Raw genomic sequence first — 25,182 nt, 5'->3', positions numbered from 1 at the left:
TAAAGTATTAAAAAATTATGGAAAATAATTAGTGGATTCCCAAAGTGGATTTGAATGAAGAGACTGAGGCTGACTGTTTCCACTTTAGACTCTCTTGTCAGGGGCGAGCCTCTAAAGAGAACTGTTTGTTGTTCAAGGGGAAGAAATTATGTCAGAAAAGGAGTCATCTTAGCACTAAGTCACAGTAGATTTGGAGGGAAAAATCACTTATTCTGGATACGTTGGGGAAAGAACAGGCAGGAGAGTTTTTGGAGGATGAAAGTAAACATGTCGAATAATCTTGGTTTATAAAAAGAAACCATTTTCTTTCTTTGAATTGGGCTTTAAATCTCTCCTGGTACTAAGTCTTCTTAAGGGGATAAGCAAGGAAGTTAAAGAGGCTTAACACTGATGACATTATGAAGCCAGAAACGAAAAGCTGATTTCCACCCCTCCCCAATGATATAAAGGCCCTTAGAAATCATGCATGTGCCCCAGCTGTGGGATGATACAGACACAGCATTTACGCTGCTTCTCCCATCTCTGACGCCCGTGGAAAAACACAACAAGTTGGTCATGCATCATTTTACTCCCTGAGCCTAGAAAGGGTCTCAGAGTTTATAGAATGATTCAGACTGTGACTCTAACACAACAGTGTGGCTGTGTGATACCTTCTTGCCGTGGGAATAGGAATAGGACATCAGACTATTCCATGAGGAGCAGGGTCTCTTTATATAACAATGCATATATCCTTTCCATTCCTCATAAAAAACATTCAAACAAGTGAAATGAAGACTCAAGAATCATTATATGTGAGCTTAGAGTCTTTTTATTTTCTCTCTTCCTTCTTCCTTTATTCCTTTCTTTTTGGTACTTTGTTGTTATTGTATTATTATTACTATTGGATGTCTGCAGCAATTCAGGAAGGTTGGCATGGACAGTGTGGTGGGAAGAGGATGCATTCATTCCAAGAGTCCACTGTATTAAGGAAAAGATTATAGGGCATCTCTCATGTACTATAAATCTGTGAATTAGATTTAGTGATTTACACACTCTTTTCTTTTTACACATTAGTTCTAAGACATAACAACCCAATGAAAAAATGTATATATGGAAATTGAGACTCTAAGAGGTTAAATCACTTGTCTATAGTCACATAACCGCTAGACAGTTGAGATAGTTATTAATCCAGCTTTGTCTCACTCTGTAGTTCAAAGATTAGTGATAGCATTTGCAATAAGATTGAACTTCAGAAATTGGCCAAACTTTCTCACAGACCATTTAGTTTCTTAAAATTCTAGAAGGCACCTGGACCTAATAACATTTAATTAACTCTGTTGGGAAGCTGTTCAACAAAAAATTTCAAAGCAAGCTGTATGACATTGTTTCACTCTTAACTTGGAATGCTTTGTTAAAGAGGAGCTTAGGAAAGAAATGAATGAGGATCTTGTTTTGCTCCTCTACCCAGTCAGGGACAAGCCTCTCACTTACCTCCTTAAAAGAAAATGATAGCTCCCTTTACTTCCACGGACTTTGGGAGGATCAATATGATGGTATACATACAACCCTTTGAATCTCTTAATAGAAAACAAATACTAATTTGTCCAAATACAAGACTATATTATTCCAGTGAAGAGATAAATCCAACAAGTACATGCACATGCATGCAAATGCATAATTCTTTGTGATGAATGGAAGCTTCTGAGAACTCTTCTAGAACTCACTCTATAGTAACACAGAAATCAAAGTCAACTTGTCACTTACCAATAGAACTTAAGACTATTCTATTACATCATCACAAAAATGTACTTTTCTGAACCATTGTAACAAGCACTTAAGTATTTCTAAAATGTGGCCAACTTTCTTTTAACATAGAACTTATTTTAAGAAGTATATATTCCAGGGGCTCCTGGGTGGCTCACTTGGTTAAATGTCCAACTCTTCCTTTTGGCTCAGGTCGTGATCTCAGGGTTGAGGGATCCACCCTTATCACAGAATCTGCTTATCCCTCTTCTTGTGCTCCTCCCCCTATTCATGCACAATCTCTCTCTCTCTCTCTCTCAAATAAACAAAATCTTTTTAAAAATCTTTAAAGAAGTGTATATTTTGGTGTATAATTATAAAGCAGTTTTTTTATCATCTCCTTTCTAAACTTTAAGAAAAATTGGATTTGCCAAGGGAATTAAAAAAAATCAATCAATCCTACTTAAACATACTTTAGAGAGGGCTTAATACAAAATAGAATTCCAAATAATAAGATCACAAAATGCAGCACTAATGAAAGATTAGGGCAAATAAGCTAAAAGTGGGGAAGAGTATTTCTGATGACTACACTTCTCTGGGATACTCCAAATGCCAAATACCCTGTCCTACTCTTTCTTTCATCAACTATTGAAATGATCTAGGGATTTCAATAATCAGCATGCAAGTTAGAATTTCCATACAGCTTTTTATATCCAAAAGTAACATTGACATCTTTTTGAGAGCATGCATTCTGATGATTTGATACAAAATATGAACTAAATGTGGAAAACACAAATCAAGCAAGTGCTGAAGCAAAAGGAGTTTTACAAGAGGTGTTGATAAATCACACTTAATGACTGATAAAGAGAAAAGCAGTTCCTGGCATCCAGGAGCTGGCCTGGCACCCACAGCTAGGCTGCGGTGTTCTGCTGAGCATCAACAATTGGAATAGACACCAACATCACACAAGACCACTTGGTGACCAAGGTGGATCAAGACAAAATCCATACCACTCTGTAATTGTGTTGAACACAAATGCATGAACACAAAAATTTCTGTCCCCATATTCTGGTTAATATGAATTTGCCAATCATAACTTTGCTTCACTCTGTTCTTCTTCACTTCTAGTTAAGGATTAAGATATTCAGTTATAGAATTACTCCCACTTTTTGGCAGCAGCCATTCCAGAGCAGGGCATCACTTCCTTCCACATCCTATACAATAAGTCCTTTCTAGCACCCTCTTACCAAGAGATCCCACTGTTTCTCATGTTCTGCATTCCCTATTGTTGTGATGAGTAAAACATCTAACTTTGCTCAAAAACATTTGTGATTCTAGTGGTCTTTGACCAATGGGAATTGATACAGTAAGTATAGGTACACTGTATCCCAAAAGAGAAAGCAAAATGTTTTCATTTTGTTCATACATACCAGCTAAAATATATATTTCTTCAAAGGATACAACAACTAAGAATGGGACCAATGGTTTTATGGACCAGCCTTCCATACTATCTCTACTTCTCTTCTTAACTTCAAAAATAATCACATTAGGAAACCATGGTGAGTAAACGGAAAGTAAAATAATTATATACACTGAAACTAAATAGGAAATAGAAACTTAGTACATGTATAAATTCACACAAAATCAATCACAAGCAACAGGAAAGGCTGCAATGAATGGAAGGATGGTATGAATATATCAATATATCCAATCACAATAGAATGTGATAGAAGGATGGCATCCAATCACAATATTAAATTTGAATTTAATTCAAATTAAAATAAGTTTTAATTTGAAATTTAACATGAGAGGAGATGTCACAGAACCTTTATATAAGAGATAGAGGCATTGTGGGCATTAGTAGAAACAAGAGCTACTTAATCATCCACTTTGAGAAACTAATCTTATACTGACTGAAGGACTCTCACACTATAATTAACCACATTTGATGATTCTTACCTACACTGTGTGAAATAATATTAACTAGTGATAAGGTAGTGCTTCTCAAACTTTACTGATCATACCAATTACCTGGAAGTCTTGTTTAAAGAGCAGATCCTGATTCAAAAGATTTGGAGTAGACCCCAAGATTCTGCCTTTTTAACAAGGTCCCCAGGGATGCCAGTGCTTCTGGTCTAAGGATCATACTAAGTAGCAGAAGTATAAAATTTAAATGTTGTGAGGGAAGGCTAGGAAGTTTCTAGAGCCAATGCTCATGCCTGAAATCATTACCTACTGAACTGTTACAGCTCATGACAAGCCCTAACACTTCATCCAAAGGGGGTTGGCAGTCAATAGTTGCAAGCTCTCTAGCAGCCTAAGTTCGCTCTGGCCATAGTGAGGTAACTGGATAATGCAAGTGCTTCCTGCAGCATTAACCACTATTCATACTCTGTCAGAGCAAGACCAGAATATTCCTTTTCTGGAATCAAAGGCAAAAGAAACATTTCCTTTATTAAGATATTTAATCTCCTCCATCTTTGTCTCTTTGGAACCCTACAATCCTCACTCCCCAACATATCTCCTCACTACCCAAAGCTTGGTTCGATTCAGGTTTTATACATAGTTCATGTCCTAGGCATTAACACTTCATAAATGGTTTCCTTGAGGTTTGTTCATTCTTGAATAATTATAGACACCAAAAAAACTATATTCTGCTCAAGGGAAACCTAGCTGACCCTATGCCCTCAAGGTTAATAACCTAAAAGATGAGAGATGAAATGGAACTAAGAGTTCATCTAGTTTAGTTTGCTTTGTGAGCTGTAATCCTCATGAATGATACAGGAGTCAGGCTAGGCACATCATAGTGCAGCAGATAAACCACCACACAGACCCACAGACTAGTTGTTGCTCAGTAATCATGGTGCAGCTGTGCCTGTGGGATGGTTCCACCTGAAATTCTACCCAGAATGCAGATTTTAGATTCAGGTGACCTGGAATGCTCAAGATATTTTTGCATCACATTAAGTAATTGCATTTGAGTTTCAGGGTCAGTGACTCAGGGAATGAAGCCTCAGACACAATTTGCTATTTCTCTGGATTGGCTGACATCCATAGCCAACTTTCAGGCATTTTCCCACTTGAAGGCGGAGACTATAATAGACATGTTTACTTCATGTGGTGCCATCCTTTTCTCTCTTTGCTGAGATCTGAGCCCATCACATGTAACAGAAATAGAATAATCAGACTAAAATCTATGCCTCTGAAGGCATATTCTCACCCTTTCTCAAACCAGTCCTCTGTTGGAATTCTTTCTGGAGAATGCTACAAAATGTCAGTGTACTTAACTTCATTATATAAACTTCCAACTATATTACATACTGCATAATATTTACTCAAAACATTACACCTACAAGGTTCACAAAATTTAAATTTGAACAAATGGAACAAAAATCATGGAAGTAATCACACAAAGTAGTTTCTGAGGTTTTCTTTTAATTCTCACATGTTGACCATTCTTTTTAGTTATCTGCTAGACAGCAAAGAAAATGATGTATGAGAGATCTCTTTTTAAGTGAGGAAAACTGTTTAAGGGGAAACTGTCTCCCTCATCAGTTTTAGTGGTGAAACACAGAATTCTCAGGAGAAAAAAAACAATTGCCACAGTTTACAAAAGAATAAACTAAGACCCAGGATAGTAGAGAAAAAGAGCTTAAGTATATTTTTAATGAGAAAGCCAGAACTAGAATCAAAGTCCATTGTTAATGCCAAAAACCATGGTCTTTCCTCCATATCACAAAATGCTTACAGATTTTAGGGTTTAGGAATAACTTGCACATAGTGAGCTCTCAAATGTTCGCCAAATATTTTTGTTGGGAAAAAAGCAAATATCTATCTACAAGGGAAATATTATGCTGATAATACTAATTCAAACCCATGATATGCTATTTTTGATACTGTTCTCAATGTCATAAAAGATGTCTCTAGAATATCCATGAGCCAATTCACAGTTCATCTTCTAGCCACACTTCCAATTATCTATCCAAACATCAAAATACAGATTTTTAAAACAAAAATAAAACTATTTTGTGTTTGCATTGAGAAAAACATGACATTCCTCTAAGCATCAAGAATGGATTATAGCTTTACCATTTACTACAAGTATTTTGGTAATCAACTAGGGAATCTATAAAAATAAATACAAGAGCTGTTATTCAATATTGTTGGTCCAATCTATTTTTTAACAAAGAATAAAATTACCAGTTCGAGGTGAGAGAAGTTTGGAATCTTCCGATGTTTTACTTGTAGGCGCAATCCATGGCTTTTCACTTGAAGCTATAGCAAAAAGAAATGGAATTCACTGAGGTTTCTTTGTTTGTTTTTGTTTTGTCTTGTTTTGTTTGGAGAAGAGAAAGGGACAGAAATAGGTTGTTGGTATGATTAAGTGGCTACCAGAAGCTTGCAATAAAAACAAGTTCTAATCCAATCCAAATTTATTTTATATCAAGAAATCAATATGCATCTATCAAGAGATCATTTTATTAGTGATCAGAAAGAGACCAGATTTGGGGGGTGCCTGGGTGGCACAGTCGGTTAAGTACCCAACTCCTGGTTTTTGCTCAGGCCTGATCTCAGTGTGCTGAGACCAAGCTCTTCCTCAGGCTTCCCCACTCAGTGCCTCCTGCTTGAGTTTCCGTCTCCCTCTCCCTCTGCCCCTCCCCCACCCTGCCACCCTGTGCGCATGCATGCTCACACATGCGCTGTCTCTCTCACTGACATAAATCTTTAAAAAAAAAAAAGAGAGAGAGAGACCAGAGTTCAGTGTCATACTTTCAGCATTTTTTCAGGATAAACCCCAAACCTGTATAAAATTAACATACTGATGATTGTTACTGTATTTGTAGAAAATGTAATGAGACAAATAGATTTTTTTTTTCTGTTTGTTTTTTAAATCAACCCCTTGTTCGGCTGAGTTAATTACGCCATGACTACCCCTATCTTAACGCCAGCTTTAAGGTGCTGCTATTACCCAGAGTGCCCTCAGGCTTCTCAAAGGGGAAGAGTGTGTTTGCCTGAGGAAATTCTGGAAGCCTTTTTGGAGCTGCAATGAAACACATAACAAATGTTATAACCTGAGATACAAGTAAGAGAAAAGAGATTTTTCTAAATCTCAAGCTTGCAAAAACAGAAAAACAAACACAAAATAGCAAATTACTCATGTCAAGTAAGGTATTGTTAGTAGTATTTCTTACTCTTGTGGTTTTGATGCTGGATACTATAATAGTGCTTCTATTTCTATTTTTTTATAATAAAGCTACTAAATTGGAAGAATTTGTGTTCTTCTTTTCACCCTAACTACTGTCTTAATTTCTTTAGTCCTGCAATGTGCGCCCTTACATATATTTCATCTTAACTCAAATCATATATTTCATTTTAACTCAAATCAAGCAGCAAACCCATCTGAACTAAAATAATGTCCATCAAATAAAAAGAATCAAATAGAATATCAGAATATGACTACCCAAAAGAAAAAACACCAAATTATTTGTCATAAAGATTCTGTAGGATCCTAAATTGTAAAATGTAACGGTTAAAGGCTTGATGTTGGGGATCTTATTGTTCTAGAAACCAGGTGTCCCTTCTTTCTTATGAGGAGATAAATTTGAATGAATTAGCCTAAGGATTTCTTTAAAGCATGAATAAAACTTCCAAGGCAATAACAAGCTGCAATGTTGAATAATTTTTACCTAGAGTGCTCAGGGGCAATTCAAACCTAGGTATTAGAATAGTTTGCAGGATTTCCGGCGTCCTTTCGGTGAGAACTAAAATAAAGAAGAAATCCATCAGCAACTCCTTGAGGCAGGATTTGACATTGTGGCTCACGCTTCATCATGGGAAGCATGCTCATAACACAGTGTGCACAAGGCAGCTGATGCCTTTCATGGAAATAGCTGGCTCCCCCAGGAAAAGCTTCTCATGGCTGTTAAAATGTGAAGGTATAGTTTCAGAGGGCATGATGTGGCATGGGAGATCAACATCACAAGTACACAACAAAAGACATGCTGCTCATTTTCTTCAGCAGAAGACAACAAAGCAAGACTCTCTTGGACCAGGAAGCAGCTAACTTGCATGACATGAAATTTAAAAAGCAGGACACTTTTGGGGATTCTCCTCAAGTTTAGTGCACAGAAGCCTCAGGAAGCCTATTGAAACAGAAAGCACAGACACAGTCAAGACTTCCAGGTTTCCCCAACCCCTCCAAGATTTGTGGGTTAAAAGGCTGGCATTCTCGTTTTTTTCTGTACATCCCAAGAGAGTGGTAAATGGTGTGTGTAGTCGGCATCTAGCACCCCAAGCTGCCTAGAATATCAGTCACCAGGATTAAGACATGTTGTTAACTCTGTAACGGAATTGAACCAAGAAATGGGAACGTTAACAACTGCCAATAAAGGGAGGAAATAAAAGGAACAGGGGAACTAAGGCATTGGGGTTACTTTTTGTTTTTATAAGTGTTGGGAGTTAAGAAAAAAAAATTGTTAAAATTACCTAGTGTTTTTTCTGAAAAGTCTAATGCACTAGGCACAGTGGGTTTCGTGGTCCTTGGCATTGACTCAGGCGTCACTGGAAGGTAAAAAAGACAACTTTATGAATTCAGATAAAATAATGAAGCAACCAAAGATCATAAGGTGGTTTTGTTGCCCTTTAGAATTAGTAACTGACACTTAAATTGACCAATTATTTTCAAGTTAATTAAGGACTCCCTGACTTGTCCCAGATGCCTGAGCTGACACTTCTTCCAACCCTTCCTTGCTGAGTTTGGTCCACTTTCCCTGTGCTCCAAAAAGCACAGCGAGCTGACCTTGGAGAAAGCACTTATTAATCATAATTTTTTTCCTTGCCTGTTTTTTTATTCCTTATTATCTCCAGGGCTCAGCACAACATCTGGGGTATAGTCAGCAAGCATATGACAAATATTAAATGAATTAATAAATGGTCAAATTAAAGAATGACCCAAGGCAAAAAGGTTTATTGAGAACTATTACATTAAAGATTTCTCTCTTCCAAATGGCAGTCAGCATGCAAAGCTTGGAACTGGATTATAATTATGGTAAGGAATCAAATGCTCAGCCGCGAGACACAAAATAAACACAACACTGAATAATCAGGTATAGTGTTTGCCTAAGTGTTTCTGAATAGGAAAATTCTGAAGAAGGTTTGGCTGAGAATGAAGAAATCTGTAGACTCTCCTGTCAGATGCTGTGCCGAGAGAGGAAAGTATAATGGGAAAAATGGGTTGGATCTTTGGGGCAGAAAAGAACTTGGAGTCATCTACTGGGCCATTCCTATGTTTTTCTTGGTGTCGACAAATTATATTGAAATTAGAAAAATTACCTAGGAATTTTGTTTGAATAGAATATTCTAGCACCTTAGATAGTTTGTACCTTTGTCCTAACACCCATGAAGGTGGGGGATGGAAGATGGAAGGTCCATCTCCCATGTAGGTAGGAGCCGAGACTTCTTACTCTGTCAGAAATAGTTCTACTTGGATAGGTTTCTTAGATCAAGTTATTCTATTTCCCCACCAATCTTTATCTTTTCTGGACCAGTTATGAATCCAAGAGTTTAGTGCAAGGTAAATAATCACTGATATTTCAACTTATGGCAGTTTAGTGCAAGGTAAATAATCACTGATATTTCAACTTAAGAACTTAAAAAATTCACTTTAGACTGAAGATGTTTTGCTAAATGTGGATTTGGAAATTCTGGCCAATGTTTGTTTTACTAGGTCCTGGATGAGGTTGTACTGCTCTGGCAAAAACTTTGTGGTTCAGAGAGTAACATGTCCCCAGTGGGCCGGACTTAGGCAGTTCATTCAAAGAAGAAAGGCTGAATGTTTGTTAGTAAAGGCTGATAAACTATGGGGAAAATGTATCCCACATTTACTCCTTAAAGGATTTTTCATTGAACTATTATAGATTTCTTTATAGTAGGATTATTAATCTTCTATAGATTAATCTTCCATAGAACAATTAATCTAATTGTCCTAAATGATTCTAGGGCACTTTCATAGTTATCATGCTAATGGGTTTCAAAGGAATTATGGCATTTTGCTAAACTGACCACTTGTGAAAGAAATGAAAAATGAGCTCACATCTTCATATGAAAGGAAAGCGCATGAACCATAGTATGACATTCTAGTATAAAAATAGCCTAAACATTGAGATGACAACTTCCACTTAGTGTGAAAAATACAGCTTCCATATTATATATTGGGTCATATGATTCCATAGTTCCTTCCGCATCAGCTGTTTTTCCAAAGGTTAAATTAAAGATCTACAATCTCTTTTTTTTAAATTTATTTTTTTATTTGTTTATTTACAGCATAACAGTGTTCATTGTTTTGGCATCACACCCAGTGCTCCATGCAGATCTACAATCTCTTATCGTTTGTGCTTATGATGAAAATTAATCTCCTAGTGGTCCTTCGCAGGAAAAAAGTATAAGCTCATCAACCATTTATCATCATTTCTCAAAATATTTATTCTCTCGAAGTTAACAATATAGGGATCTCATTACCTGTTATGGCCCGTGCTGGGATTTTTTCTACCTCTGGTGTTTTAGATTCAGCAGGTAATGCCAATGTTTCATTCTTAGCTAAGAAGTCAGAGAACAAACAATCACCTCACTTCTTCATAACACAGTGCCCAAATATAATTCATTCAAAACATCAAGTAACAGATTATTTCAAAAAATCAATTTTGCTCTTAATTCTTCCCACCGGGCAGTCAACAAATTTATTGTGCATTTCCACCAGGGATTCTTCAGAATTCCATCTTATGAATTCTAGGTACTTCTTTAAGATTTAAATTGGCATTGGGATGAAGAAAAAAAAAATCACAACATAACTTAAAGACAATTATAAAGTAATCCCTTTCACAACGATAATAGAAGCAAATCAGTGTTCAGTCTGTATTATGGGAGTCTACAATAGATTTGTCCATAGAGCTGATTATTTTCGGGAGTGTTTTAAGATGATAGACACAGGTGTCACAGGTATTACTGTGTTTGCCATATCTAACGGTCACAGGTGTATTTTGAATTCATGTGTACATGAAGTTGCACAGCATTTTTGCCCAACAGAAATGTTAAATATGTTGTTCAAATTAATGGAGCAGGGAAATTAAAAGGGAAGGGACTCTCTGAAATAACTAAAAAAGCAAGTCCAGTAGAAATTTATGGTGACTTCCATTCTTAAAATATCTAAATTTAATCAACATTTTGTTCTGTTGTAGTCACAGCTTTTGTTTAGAACCATCATGATTGTTAGCATAGGAAAAGAAATTCAGATTACACATTTTTATGAACGTTGGTCCTGTTATTTTCAAGGTGTACCATGGGAAGTGTTTTTTTATTTGTTTTGTTTTTTAAGTGTGAGATTATAAGGTTTTTCTTTAGTGCTCTCTTTCAGGGTCCTCTGCTCTCTTAAGACATCTTTGTTAATCCTCTCCTTCTTGTGCAACAGCCTACATTCTCAGTTGTTTCCTTGGCTGACTAGGACTATTTATTTATTTTAACCTACAGATCCTATATTTTATTTTTTTTTATTAGTGATTTTTGGGTTACAGATCTGACCTTTTTTTTGAATCCTCTTTTATTTTTTAATATTTTTATTATTATAAAATAATATTTTTATAAAATATTTTAATATTTTAATATTATAAAATATAAAATATTTTATTTTATAAAATATAAATATAAAATATAAATATAAAAATATAAAATAAATATTATAAAATGTTTAATATAATATTTTAATATAAAATATAAAAATTTATAAAATAAATTATTATAAAATAATAATTTTATTATTTTTTAAATATTTTTTATTGTGCTATGTTAGTCACCATGCAGTACATCATAAGTTTTTGATGTAGTGTTCCATGATTCATTGTTTGCATATAACACCCAGTGCTTATGCAATACATGCCCTCCTTAATACCCGTCACTGAGCTGCACCATTCCCTTACACCCCTCCCTTCTAAACTCTCCAGTGGAATATTACTCAGCCATCAGAAAGGATGAATACCCACCTTTTTGCACCAACTTGGATGGGACTGGAAGAGATTATGCTAAGTGAAATAAGTTAAGCAAAGAAAGTCAATTATCTTATGGCTTCAGTTATTTGTGGAACATAAGGAATAGCAGGGAAGATATTAGCAGATCCTATACTTTCAAACAAATGCTCTTAATTACTTAATTACTTTGCCCTCAGCCAGCAATCACATTAGCCTAAAATTGGGCTGTTAATGGCGGAGGGGTTGGGGGGTAAGCTACCTTCCCAAGAGACATTTGTATTCTTTACACATCACTAATTCCTTACAAAGGCATACTATATTTCTAAATACGTTATTTCAGATAGAGAAATTGGTAGGTGGGGAAGATACTTGCATGAGAGAACTTTCATGTCTCTTACCAACCCACGAGTATTCACCTACACTATCTTTTTTTTTTTTTTTAATATTTTATTTATTTGACAGAGAGAAATCACAAGTAGGCAGAGAGGCAGGCAGAGAGAGAGGAGGAAGCAGGCTCCCTGCAGAGCAGAGAGCCCGATGTGGGGCTCGATCCCAGGACCCTGGGATCATGACCTGAGACGAAGGCAGAGGCTTTTAACCCACTGAACCACCCAGGTGCCCCCCTACACTTTCTATAGACTTCTGGAGTTCTAGCAAGAGCAGAGTAAAATGCCACAAGAATATGGTCTAAATCCCAGGAAATTCCCTTTCCTCTCTGATTCTTCTGTACCTTTTTTCAACACAGTTGTTTCCTTTCATTTTTGGCAGGCTAAGTCTTGGTTTTGGCAAATACTCTGTATGCCCCAGGGAGGGGTGTGTGTAATACTAGCTTTCTTGTTTATTTCTCTCATTATTCACACCATGTGTTCTTAGAACAAAAGCTATTAATTTCTTGATGTCCCATGATGGGCCCTGCTGGAATGAGGATATTATTTTTAGGATTTACCCCCTCAAAAAAATAGTACTTTTCTGAATTGCATTGTAAAATAACTTCAGGTAAGTTGACTTCTCCCTTGCTCCTATAAAGAACTATTTAACAGTATCTCTCTCCATTAAAAACAGTAAACTTAAAATGTAATTTTTAAATACAGTCTGTCAAGGTGGCACATTTGATGGATTTGCTGGGCATTTTCAAAGATACTAACTACTCTTCGATGCATAAGAAATTTGTCATGTGTTAAATTTAAGATGGTGTTTCCACAGAAAAACAAGTCAAAAAGATATTTATTGTTTGTATCCAATTTTTCTTTATTGAAATCACACTCAATCCTGAAAGTGTTTCGTGAATCATATCAGAAAGATAAAAGGAAAAACTAAATAAAACAAATGCACTATTTTATTCTCTAAAGGAAACAGAAATGAATGGGTATTAAGGTAGTGCTTGGAACTTAGCAAAACCCCAAAAGTTTAGGAAATATCACTCAAGACTAAAGAACACAACATGTTCCAGTTCAAAACTGACAGTGGTGGTCTGGGTAAAACTGTTCATTTTCAACCTCCTTCACAAATTCTGTATTTTGTAGTTTTGCTGGATGGTTGAGGGGTCACATCAGCAAGAGACTGGTCAGTGCCTTTTTTCCCCTCCTCCTTCCAAACAAGACTTTCCCAGGGGCAGGGCAAGGCATATAGGCTCCGGGCAGGGAACAGGGGAGCACAAGAACACTGAGCACTGGATTCTGAACATAGGTTCAGTGAGGAAAGTTAATTTGGAAGGTTCCCAGATTTTAGCACAGCATTTAGATATTGCAGGGTTTGGTGACAGTTTTATAGTTAAAAAAGAGGTGATCAAGTCTGAGGTACAAATTAAAGAAATGATGTCTAAAGTCACTCATCTACATTCTCAGAGGTAACTCACTCTGGGACTAATAATTTGTAGTTATGCCAGAGAGTAACACTTGGTCATTATGTGTTGACTGAAAGTAGCCACACAGGGGTCTGGGGGTCTCTTTCTGCACCCACACAAGGTGAACATTCATTTATGTAAGTATGAAAATTCTTCTCTAGTGCCTGATTCAGAGAAAATATTCTGCATTTTTTAGTCTAGTTCAATGTCTACCATATCGTGCCATCTCCTTCTGTATTTATCAATAGCTCAAGACCGTCTCCCAAGACTATGGAAGGGTGGTTCTTAAAGTATGGTTCCCAGGCAAGCGGTTTCAGTATCTCCTGGGTGCTAGTTTGAATGGCAAATTCTCGGGTCCTACCCCTCATCTACTGAACCAGGAACTCTGCAGGTGGGTCCCGCAGTAGCCCACCAGGCTTCTCATGCTCCATCAAGCTTGAGATGCTGTGATATACAGAGGGTCCTGACTAATTTGATACTCAATGCAGCAACTAATTTACCCCAGTGAGCACCGCAATTATTCCTTGGGCTCCTATTAAAGGGTTTTGTTGGGTTTGATTCCCAATAAATCATTATGTTTTTATTTATTTTTTATTTTTTAAAAGATTTATTTATTTATTTGACAGACAGAGATCACAAGTAGGCAGACAGGCAGGCAGAGAGAGAGGGAGAGGCAGGCTCCTTGTTGAGCAGAGAGCCCAATGCAGGGCTAGATCCCAGGACCCTGAGATCACAACCTGAGCTGAAGGCAGAGGCTTAACCCACTGAGCCACACAGGCACCCCTCTTGTGTTTTTAAAAACACTGAAATTATATCAGGCTCTTTCTACAAGTGAGAGGCAGTATCAGTCTCAAGTAATTAATAATTTGAACACACCTGAACTCTACATCAGCTCTCATTGAACACATCTCATAACCCCTTGATAGTACAGTATAACAATTTTCTAACAATCACTCTATTTGAAAATTTTACCTAGATAAATATATGTATTTTGGATAATTTGATAAATGTTCACTTTTTAAAATAAATATAAACACACATTATATAATATATATTAATATATACAATAATATATACAATATATAATTATTTACCTATATAATGTGATTATAAATTTATTAAAAATTTATAAATTTTCCAGCACCCAATCTCTCTGTCCCTCCTTGCTTTTTTTTTTAAATCATGGTAAAATACACATAACATAAAACATATGATCTTAATTAACCTTTTCAGGTGTACACTTCAGTAATATTAAATATATTCATAATGTTGTACAACCATCACCACTGTCCATCTCCAAAATTATTCTTATAAAACTCTTCTTATAAAAGCGAAACTGTATCATTAAACACTAACTTCCCATTTCCCTCTTCCCTCCAGTTCCTAGCAAGCACCATTATATTTCTCTCTATAAATTTGACTGCTCTAGGTGCCTCGTGCAAGTGGAATTATACAGTATTTGTCTTTTTGTGACTGGCTCATTTCACTTAGCATACTGTCCTCATGTTTCATCCATCCTGTAGCATGTGTCAGAATTTCCTTCCTTCTTATGGTTGAATAATATTGCATTGCCTATGTACCACATTTTGCTTCCCATTCATTCTTTTTTAAATTTTAAAAAATTCTTAAAATTATTACTTAAATTCTGGTTAACATACAGTATAGTATTAGTTTCAGGTTTAAAATATAGTGATTCAAAACTTGCATACATCACCCATAGTTAATCACAAGTGTGCTCCTTTATCCCTATCACCCATTTAACATCCCCCCCCCAACCTGGTAACCATTGATTTGTTCTCTGTAGTTAAGAGTCTGTTTCTTGATTTGCCTCTCTCTCCTTTCCCCCTCTTTGCTCAATTGTGTTGTTTCTTAAATTCCACATGAGTGAAATCATATGGTATTTGTCTTTCTCTGAGTTATTTACTTAGCATAATACCTCTAGCTCCATCCATGTTGTTGCAAATGGCAAGATTTTACTTCACTGTGGTGAAGTAATATTCCATTGTGTATAGAGATCACACCTTTACCTATTCATCAGTTGATGGGCACTTGGGCTGTTTCCATAATTTGGTGATTGTAGATAATATTGCTATAAACATCAGGGTGCCTACCCCTTCATTTACTGATGGACACATGAGTTGCTTCCATGCTTTAGCTACTGTGAATAATGCTAGTGTGAACATAGATGTCCAAATACCTCTTTGATAACTTTTTCCCAGTTCTTTTGGCTTTATACCCAGAAGTGGAATTGCTGGATCATGTGGTAATTCTATGTCTGATTTTTTGTCACAGCAGCTGTACCATTTTTTAATCCCATCAATAGTGCACATGCCTGTCCCTTACCATTTACTTTGAGATGCCCCAATTGCTCATTTGCTAGATTCCTTGAGTATTCTAGGATCATCAGTGCTAGTACTTAGTCACCACCAAGTTCAAAAATGGAACATTGCTGCTTACCTAACTGTGTCTTGATTGCATCAGAAATCTCAAGCATTATGGATGTAGGAATTTTCACAATGGTTTCATTAAGGCCTGGAATAATAAGATGGACTGCAAGGAAATAGAATAGGGTAAGAGAAAGTAAGTGCATCGTGACATAAAATAAAGCTCAGAGCACCAGATAACAAAATAAAGCTTCGCACTTATATGGGATCATCAATTTTAACTCAAACCTAAAAAAAATGATTGTACTTTAAACAGATTTTTTTAAATGTTCAGAACTGAACTACAAAATCCTCTAGCTTTTAATCCATAGACTCAAAAATAGTAAAATGGCTGTTTAACATATACAGTGAACAAAATGCCATTATTAATAACTTTTAAAAGAACAGTTCAATACAATAAGTACTCCCTCCTAAGAACAACACCACTATGGGGCAAGTAAGATGGGTGCCATCATTCCCACTAGGCGTGGGCTAGAGTTGTTTCTCTAACACACACTCATAGAGGTAGCATCTCTTGGCTCCTAGCCTGGCATGGACACAAGCCAGAATGCTCAATATCAAAAGGAAATGAACCAATATCAATTTAATAGATCTGCTAACAATGTAAAATTCCATAAGTGCCCTATTATCCAAAAGTAGCCTGACATGCTTACTGTTAAGTACAGATACAAAGATACACTCACCTAATATTGTTCCTCCAAAGGGAGTCTTATCTGGGGATTTAGTTGAAGCCCTGTGAGTAACATTCTGAATCACTGTGGAAATACAAAAGATAGCAGTGTGATGGAAAAAAAATAGGAAGCAGTAAATAGCTGTCATGTGAAGACATCTGCACTGGGGAAGCCCTAATATAACTTTTTATTTAATATAAATTAACTCTTTGGACTGGTACACAGTCAATGAAAGGACTGGAAGCCATATCTCACCTTCACACCTATGACTTCAAGTAATGAAAGGTTATTATTCTATCATAAAGTGCTCCATTTAAATGAGCTGAAAATTTCCTTCCTCATCTCCATTCTCTGCAGCCTTCCCAAGTTAAAGAAATAGCACAAAATGAGGCAATTCATACAGTAAATCTTAAAAAGTAAAAATGTATATTATCAAAGCAAAGAATCTTGATTATTCCAATACTGACACTGTTTTGGGAATAACTTGAGACTGTGTTTTCTTAAAATGAGTAATTACTTTACGTGTCAATTTCTTCTACCAAGTAACTTTCTGGAAATAATAGAGTCATTTTAATAATTTAAAAAATGAAAGTCAAAACAAAACAACTGGATACCGAAATGAAATAGGACATAATTCTGGAAAACTGTAGGTCTTTACTCTCCCCAAAAGGAGCACTAAATTATAATTTTTATTTCACTAATTCAAATATCCTGTTAATGATTTTCTTCACATATGCCAACTTAACCCTGAACAAAGCCACACATATTCAGATGACTTTAAAATTTAATACTTATTGTGATGGCTTTGTACCAAAATTTTACTTTGGTAAAACACAACCAATGTTACTTGCCAAGGCTTGGCCTATTGGTTCAAGAGCCAAAATTATCTATTAACTTCTAATTTGCTAGACGATACTGATTTCTTCACACTTTTGCTTTAAAGTGATTGGAAAAATTGTGGGGAAAAAGGTGTTATATTTAATTATCTCAGTGAAAAAGTGTATGAAAAATAGTTCTAAACTGTTAACTGTACCAGAATTAAAACAAACAAACAAACAAACAAAAATAGGTCAAAACATGCATCCAGAACAGACTCATACAAATTACCTTGTTTGATGACTGTTATTGGAATTAGCTTCTTTGGGACATATGCTGGCTGAAGAGAGAAGACAGTCAGCTTTTTAGTTAGTGCTAACGTTTTTTAAAAAATAAAGATATAAGAACTGGAAATAGCCCTGTGTTATCTACACTTGCTGGAAAGCTCTTTAGTGCATATATCTACCTCTATTCTACTGGACTCATTTGGTTTTCCCTACAAATGTCCAAAGCCTTGAAAGAAGCAGTCTCAGCAGAACTCCCATTATTTTAGTTGACCTGGAAATTGCAATGGAAGGAGCTAAGCCATGCAAATAGACTACCAGGTGATTTCTCACTTCATTCAAGATGTGACTCAACCAAATTGTCTTTACATTTCTTCTCAAAAAGATGCTAAGCTACATATTATCTTTTAAAACTGATCACTGCCTATGATGTGAGTACGCTCAGCTGCTGCTGCTGTTGCTACAGATGACCTGACTTCCATGAACTCCTGAGCCCAAGCATCAACTTGCCCAAGAAGGCAGAGTGGGACTCAGATCCAGACATTTATACCCCCAAATCCCATACTCTAAACCATTCTGCACATATTTATGCACAAAGGACCTCAATGTAGAAAGGCATCCCAGGACGCTGTGCATGCTCTCCTCTCCCAAACTGCCTCAGACATCCCACAGGAAGTTTTGATGTCATGGAGTGGCTTGAACTAGGGACAGGTTTAGTGTTAACTTGAAAGCAGAGTCATCACTGGACAGAACTGTGAGTCAAGGACAAGACAGCTAAGGGAAAGACATAGGAACAAAATAAGGGAAGCAAATATATAAGGAAGAATTAGACAGAGTTAAAGAGGGGAGCATGACATTGATTTGTCGATGATTGAATTAACCTGTATATATGATAAAGAGACTTCATGTACCAGATCTGTTAATAATCCAGGACGTGCTGGGTGAGATACTTACCACATAGATGTTCACAGTTGTGAGCAAGAGACTTAACATGCTCCCATTTTAGTGAATAATGTGCCCGTAATAAGGGCCATAATACCAAGCTTACTGTGAGATATTTTTCTTCTTGTATTAAGGTCCTTATGGTTAAAAACCACAAAAAATAGAAGTTTACTATTATCAGGTTTTTCAAACTATTTATAGCTCTTTAGACTCAGTGCTACAGACTGAATGCTTATGTTCCCTCCCACCTCAAATTTATATGTTAAAACTTAACTCCCAGCTGTGATAGTATTTATAGGTAGGGCTTTTGAGGAAATGATTAAGTCCTGACGAGTCCACCCTCTGAATGAGATCAATGCTCTTATAATAGAGGCCCCAGAGAGGTCCCTCTACCTTTCCACCCCATGAGGACACAGTGAGAAGATGGCTGTCTGTGAACCAGGAAGCAAATTCTCACCAGACACCAAATCTGCCAGCACCTTGATCCTGAACTCCCCAGGCTCCAGAACTGTGACAAATAAATGTCTGTTGTTTAAGCCACCCAGTTTATGGTACTTTGTTATAGCGGCCTTAATGGACTAACACACCCAGTAATTTCCTCCATAACAATCTAGCCCAATCTAATCTAATCCTACACTAAGAAAATAATCAAAGATAAACACCCTTACATAAAAATTATCACCACTGTGCAAAACAACTACATCATCCAAAAGCAGGGCTTTTATTAAATAAACCATGTTTCAAATTTTACATCTATTTACCAAAGTGGAAAACATGCATAATATAAATAAATACAAAGATTACAATTATATCCACATCATAACTTGATTTTATAACAAGCATGTATACACAAATTATCAGAAAGAGATAGATCATAGGGTTTTTCTAGCAGTGGTTATTTTTTATAAACATTAATTTTTTATGCTTTTCTGTATTTCCCGATTCTTTACAGGCATGAATTACATTTTAATTAAGAAAGGATACTTCTGTCAACAGTATACAGTTACTACGCTGCTGGTGTACTGCATAGCTTATGTGCTATTGGTAAATAGGAGGATACATAGTATAATTTAGACACAATTCTTCCCAGGCAAAGGGGAAGGGAATAGCAGAAGTAGTAGAACCTTCAGTGCGAGAGGAAACACATTCTTAGCTTGGATGTCACCCTGGCTCAGGATCTCTTGAAGTTTTATCATAAGAAAATTAAAAAGGAGCCCCTGTACACAGGATCTTTTCCCAGAGGGGCTCTGTCTCAGCTGTCTACCTTGCTTCCACCTGTCCTACTTTAGGGAGAAAGGGTTGCCAGCATGTGGCCTTTGAGAATCATTTGAGAATTTTATTTATTTATTTATTTATATTTTTAAAAAGATTTTATTTATTTATTTGAGAGAGAGAGCATGCGGAGAGAGCGAGCACAAGCAGAGGGAGGGTCAGAGGGAGAAGCTGCCTTCTTGCCAAGCAGGGAGCCCAAAGCTGGACTCAATCCCGGGACTCCAAGATCATGACCTGAGCCGAAAGCAGTCGCTTAACCAACTGAGCCACCCAGGCACCCTCATTTGAGAATGTTAAATGCCAGCTGTGCCAACCTCCAGCCACATGGGAGCCGTTTACTGGAGCAACCACATTGCCTTTCCAGGTATTAAGAACCATTTCTGTTAGAGCTGTTGCTACAGTTCCAAAGATTTTTGAATGGCTTGTTCTCCATCCTTATGAGTCCTGCCATTTAGTGCACATTTTGCAGAATGGGAAGTTTTTCAGACACATCACTTTAGCAGAAACACCTACATGTTGCTGTGTTGATTGCTTTGGAATTTCATTATTTCAATGTTTAGTTCCTTTGCTGTGATGATTTGTTTTTAAACAATTTTTGACAAGGACAAATGGAAAATAGCCCACTCTTCACATGAAGAGCACGAAGTTTCTCTTTGAACTCTAACTTGAGTATCTACCAATGTTCTATTAAGATGATGACAAGACTATATGTACAGTATGTGCTGCCAAAAAACAAGGAAATCATTTAGCTGCAGGGTCCAATTCTTCTTAGACCTATAATTATGCTCTTGCTTAATCTGCAATCCAAAGATGCATCAGGACTGGACTCTTGAGCAAGTAGCTGCCTCTCTGTAAGTAGGGTTTTTGGGAGCATCAGGAAAATACTCCTGCCTAAAATGTCTATGCTGAAGGCTCTAAATTGCCAATAAGAAGTTGGCACTGTGCATCCTTTTCCTATGTCTTCTTATAAAAGTGTAAGGGAACATGTGCTACTGGGATCTACTGAGAAAGGAAATACTGTGATAATTTCCAAGTTAACAGTGTTTAACCAACTGCAACCCAATTTTAATCAAACTGTTCCATGTACAGCATTCAAAATTGTGCAGTAACCCTTCCTCGCCATCCCAGTTTTGCTCTGCCGGCTCTTTCTTCTGTGCAGATTTTGCTGACTCCCATTCCTGTTGCAAGCCTTCATCACCATTTCCTTCCACTGCCCTTGTCCTCCCTTCACTGAGTCACTATTTTCTGTGTGTTTACTGTATGCCAGGAAGTAATAAGCATTATTTACCTCCTGCCCTAGAAGAAATGTGGTATTTTATTTTCCTGACTTTTAAGATAACCTGTTCCTTAAGAACAGGTTGTACTATATCCTGAGCTGGGAGACTAGTTAAGGGAATTCACTTCTACCACGGAAAATGTGGCTGAGTATCCAGTGGGGAGATTCTATGGGGAGAGGATGCTGGTATGGTAAACAGCAATGAACTGAAGACTGAGTCAGCTGATTTTAGTCCTGGTTAGGGAAAACCTGTGCTTATCTAGAAATAACCAGAACGGTAGTAACCATACGGGATGGGGGACTTCCTATTCATTCTGCATTATCCTAACTTTCTCCTCATATTATTTTGAAAATTAGTTTTAATATGTGTAGTGTTAGCACTATTCTTTGTAGGCTTTTCTTCACAGGCGTGTCTATTTGGTATTTTTGTAGTGCAGAATATTCACCATAGATTTAACTTTATCTTCAGGTCCTAAGATAAAAAAACTGGGGCCATTTGGGGCATGGCAAGGGTTGCTCAAAATCAGACTTCAGTGGTTTAAGAGCCAAACCACATGAGAAGAACTTGGGCCTGTTACACTGTGGTTTTAATTCATTTTTAGGATGTTCTAATGAAAATTATGAAACATATTGATTTAATCTAATGTCCTACTTGCAAAAGTCTTCATATTTCTGGTCATTTAAGGAGGGTTCAGAATACACCTTTGATAATATTATTGGCCTAGGTATAAATTTTTCAAGTTTCTGCTTAAGACAATTGCTAAGAACAGAAGGATACCAGATATATTAATTGTACACAATCTTAAGGTATGGGTGGGGACCACATGGCATTGCTCCCTATTCACCCCGCTCATCTGGTAACTGTTACACTTTAAAAATTGACACCACTTCTCTATTTGCCAATAATAGGCATGCCTTTAAAAAGATGGGTGGATCTCTGATGGAAAAAAATGGAAGGGTGAAAACAGATGTCATATATTATGGGAACACTTTTTCTAAGGAGATTAAAACTTTTATTTTAAAATTTTTGTCAAAATCTATGTACTTCAAAAACTAATTGTTTAGGGGTACCTGGGTGGCTCAATTGGTTGAACATCTGCCTTCAGCTCAAGTCATGATCCCAGGATCCTGGGATTGAGCCCCACATTGGGCTCCCTGCCTAGTGGGGAGGCTGTTTCTCCCTCTTCCTCTGCTGCTCCCCACTCATGCTCTCTTACTCTCTCTCAAATAAATAAATAAACAAATAAATATAATCTTTAAAAAAATGATTGTTTAGCTAGTGAACTGGTAAGATAATTAAGTTTTTTAAAAATATAGACATAAATTAAAATTAGGTCCTTTCAGCCATTGTTCTAGATTGAATTATTATATATATATTTATATATATATGATATTACATTATGTATATATTATATATATAACATAAAACCTAATAGTAAACATTAGGTTTCACCTCCATAAAAGAATGTTCTAGATTCTCATGAGTGAAACAGCAAAATTATGATAAATGTGTTTTACTTTCACAAGATCACGGATCTCAAGTAATACAATTTATATAGAAAGAATCACTGTTTTGTTCATGTACCTTGTCCCTATTTTTCTAAGGTATAGGTAGGTAGGGATGATAATTAAAGGGTTCGACATGTGGTAGAACAAATGCATCGACCAATCAGAAGAGACCTCTGCTACACTTCCCAGCGCAAGTGCACTGACGCTTGCCACTAGAACACATGGTTAGATACAAGAATTACTTATTTAATGTAACCAGATGCTTAACATGGGGCTTCTTTAACATCTGCATTTTTTTAAAGATTTTATTTATTTATTTGACAGATGGAGATCACAAGTAGGCAGAGAAGCAGGCAGAGAGAGAGTGGGGGAAGCAGGCTCCCTGCTGAGCAGACAGCCCGATGTGGGGTTCAATCCGAGGGCCCTGGGATCATGACCTGAGCCAAAGGCAGAGGCTTTAACCCACTGAGCCACCCAGGTGCCCCAGAAGATGCTAAGATTTGTTGCATGGAAATTTTAGGTTTAAGCATGTACAGGTGAATGAAAACATTTCTCAATGTATCTTTTGCTTAAAACTTTAAAAGTAACTTTATTTCATATCTCTTAAAATATTGCTTTTAAAAGCAGTCTCAGAGATGTCTGTCTGAATATTTGGATTGATACTGACTTTATTTGGATTAAAATATACCTCTAAAATATCAAATCTATTTTCAGAATCAATTCCAAGTGGCCATATAAGATGCTCAAGTCTATCCCAACTGGTTCCTTTTCAACTTCTTGTGTTCCAGAGCCACCGAAGAGCACAGATGGCTTTTCAGAAGGCGACAATGAAGAAAGTCTCACAGAGAAGCCTTAAAATAGCTTTTCAATGAATTTGGGTTTTCCTCTGGAAATAGCCAAGAGTTTCAAACTACAGCTTGTCACAGCTGGCTGGAGTTGGGGGTACTCTGCCTCACAGCTTGAAGGGATAAAATATCTGGCTCTGGGTCATAGATGCAGAAAGTTTCTTCCTGGACCTTCTAATCATGGCTATTTATGATATGAAAAAGAAATTAAGTTCCTTGGGAGTAAACATCAAGCATCTTTCCCAATTTTGCTGAGTAACTCTCACTAGATGAATATTCTGCCACAAGATGTTATTGGAATATGATTGCTGATAAAAAGGAATGAAAGAAATGACATCATTGAGTCACATGTAAGACAAAGCAGGACAGCCAAGAGGGTGGGAGATAAGATATGTCTCCTAGGTAACCGTTCACAACATGACTGAGGATTGTTCTAGAAGAGAAAAAAGAGCAAATCTATTCCCTGTGATTGGATTTAAGACAGACAAAGCCAAAGGGACTTTCGTTAATAAGGAATTCCTTAATAAGGAATGACACAAGTCAATACTTAGTACTGGCCAAATGATTGTTTGCAAAAAAATGTCGGAGTTTAGCCAATATATAGCCCTACTACCCGCAAGATAGCAAAATAAAGCTCATATAGAGTTTAATTATTATAAAATCAAGCCACTTAGAAAACTAAAATCAAAATAAGGAAATATTTGTCTGCTCTCTGGATAGGCAAGAGCTTTCCAAAGTATAATGCAATTGAAAATATGACAATGGAAAAGACAAATAATTTGATTAAACAAATTATAAGACTTGCTTATTTCAAAAATTCCCATAAACAAAATTGGTAACACATGTGAGAATAATGTTCCTAGTTCATATCACAAAGAGTTGATGTTCTTTAATTGATAGTCTTTAAACTATACAATAAAACCTTTGAGACTCCTAATAAAAATTTTAGAACTAAACTATTCAATAAAACCCATAAGACTCCCCAAAGGTCATTAAATGGAAAATACAAATGGCTGATAAGCAAGTGAAGAAAGTACGGCTATTTTAGAAATCTGAGAAATAGACATTTAAAAAACCATTTTACTTGGGGCGCCTGGGTGGCTCAGTGGGTTAAAGCCTCTGCCTTTGGCTCAGGTCATGATCCCAGGGTCCTGGGATCGAGCCCCACATCAGGCTCTCTGCTCTGCGGGGAGCCTGCTTCCCCCCCCCTCTCTCTGCCTGCCTCTCTGCCTACTTGTGATCTCTGTCTGTCAAATGTCAAATAATAAATAAAATCTTTAAAAAACCATTTTACTATTACATTAGCTGAAAATTTAGTGATGGAAATATAGAACATTCATAATCAGGGCACTATAGCAAGATAACTCTGATACATTGGTAGCAAGATTGTGAAGTGGCACAACCTTTCCAGAAAGAAATTTGGTCATATATAATGGGAAGTTTTCAAAATGTTAATGCCTCCTCTACCTGCTCAGGACATGATGGCCTTCACTTTATAATTCGGCATGTGATTTAAAATGCAAACATCTCTGTGAGGGTTGT

At 36.6% G+C, this 25,182-nt stretch overlaps 1 protein-coding gene across 43 annotated transcripts in view; it reads right to left on the bottom strand.

Annotated features, from left to right (window-relative positions):
- Window positions 1-25,182, bottom strand: part of LOC123940940 (ABI family member 3 binding protein) — a 257,004-nt gene that overhangs the window by 130,167 nt on the left and 101,655 nt on the right. For 37 of the 43 annotated variants that reach the window (XM_046003947.1, XM_046003948.1, XM_046003962.1 and 34 more), the window contains exons 7-14: window positions 17,804-17,852; window positions 16,709-16,780; window positions 16,039-16,131; window positions 10,240-10,317; window positions 8,209-8,283; window positions 7,410-7,484; window positions 6,692-6,763; window positions 5,923-5,997 (exon numbers count right to left, since the gene is read on the bottom strand). In XM_046003947.1, the coding sequence (XP_045859903.1) occupies window positions 5,923-5,997; window positions 6,692-6,763; window positions 7,410-7,484; window positions 8,209-8,283; window positions 10,240-10,317; window positions 16,039-16,131; window positions 16,709-16,780; window positions 17,804-17,852 (589 nt within the window). The remainder of the gene's footprint in view (window positions 1-5,922; window positions 5,998-6,691; window positions 6,764-7,409; window positions 7,485-8,208; window positions 8,284-10,239; window positions 10,318-16,038; window positions 16,132-16,708; window positions 16,781-17,803; window positions 17,853-25,182) is intronic. The other 6 variants (XM_046003975.1, XM_046003992.1, XM_046003990.1 and 3 more) reach the window with 2 other exon arrangements.

Source organism: Meles meles, chromosome 4, assembly GCF_922984935.1.
Source record: "Meles meles chromosome 4, mMelMel3.1 paternal haplotype, whole genome shotgun sequence".
Lineage (NCBI taxonomy): Eukaryota > Metazoa > Chordata > Mammalia > Carnivora > Mustelidae > Meles > Meles meles.
Note: the sequence above shows the minus strand (reverse complement) of the source record. Positions and strands in the feature narration are given on the sequence as shown.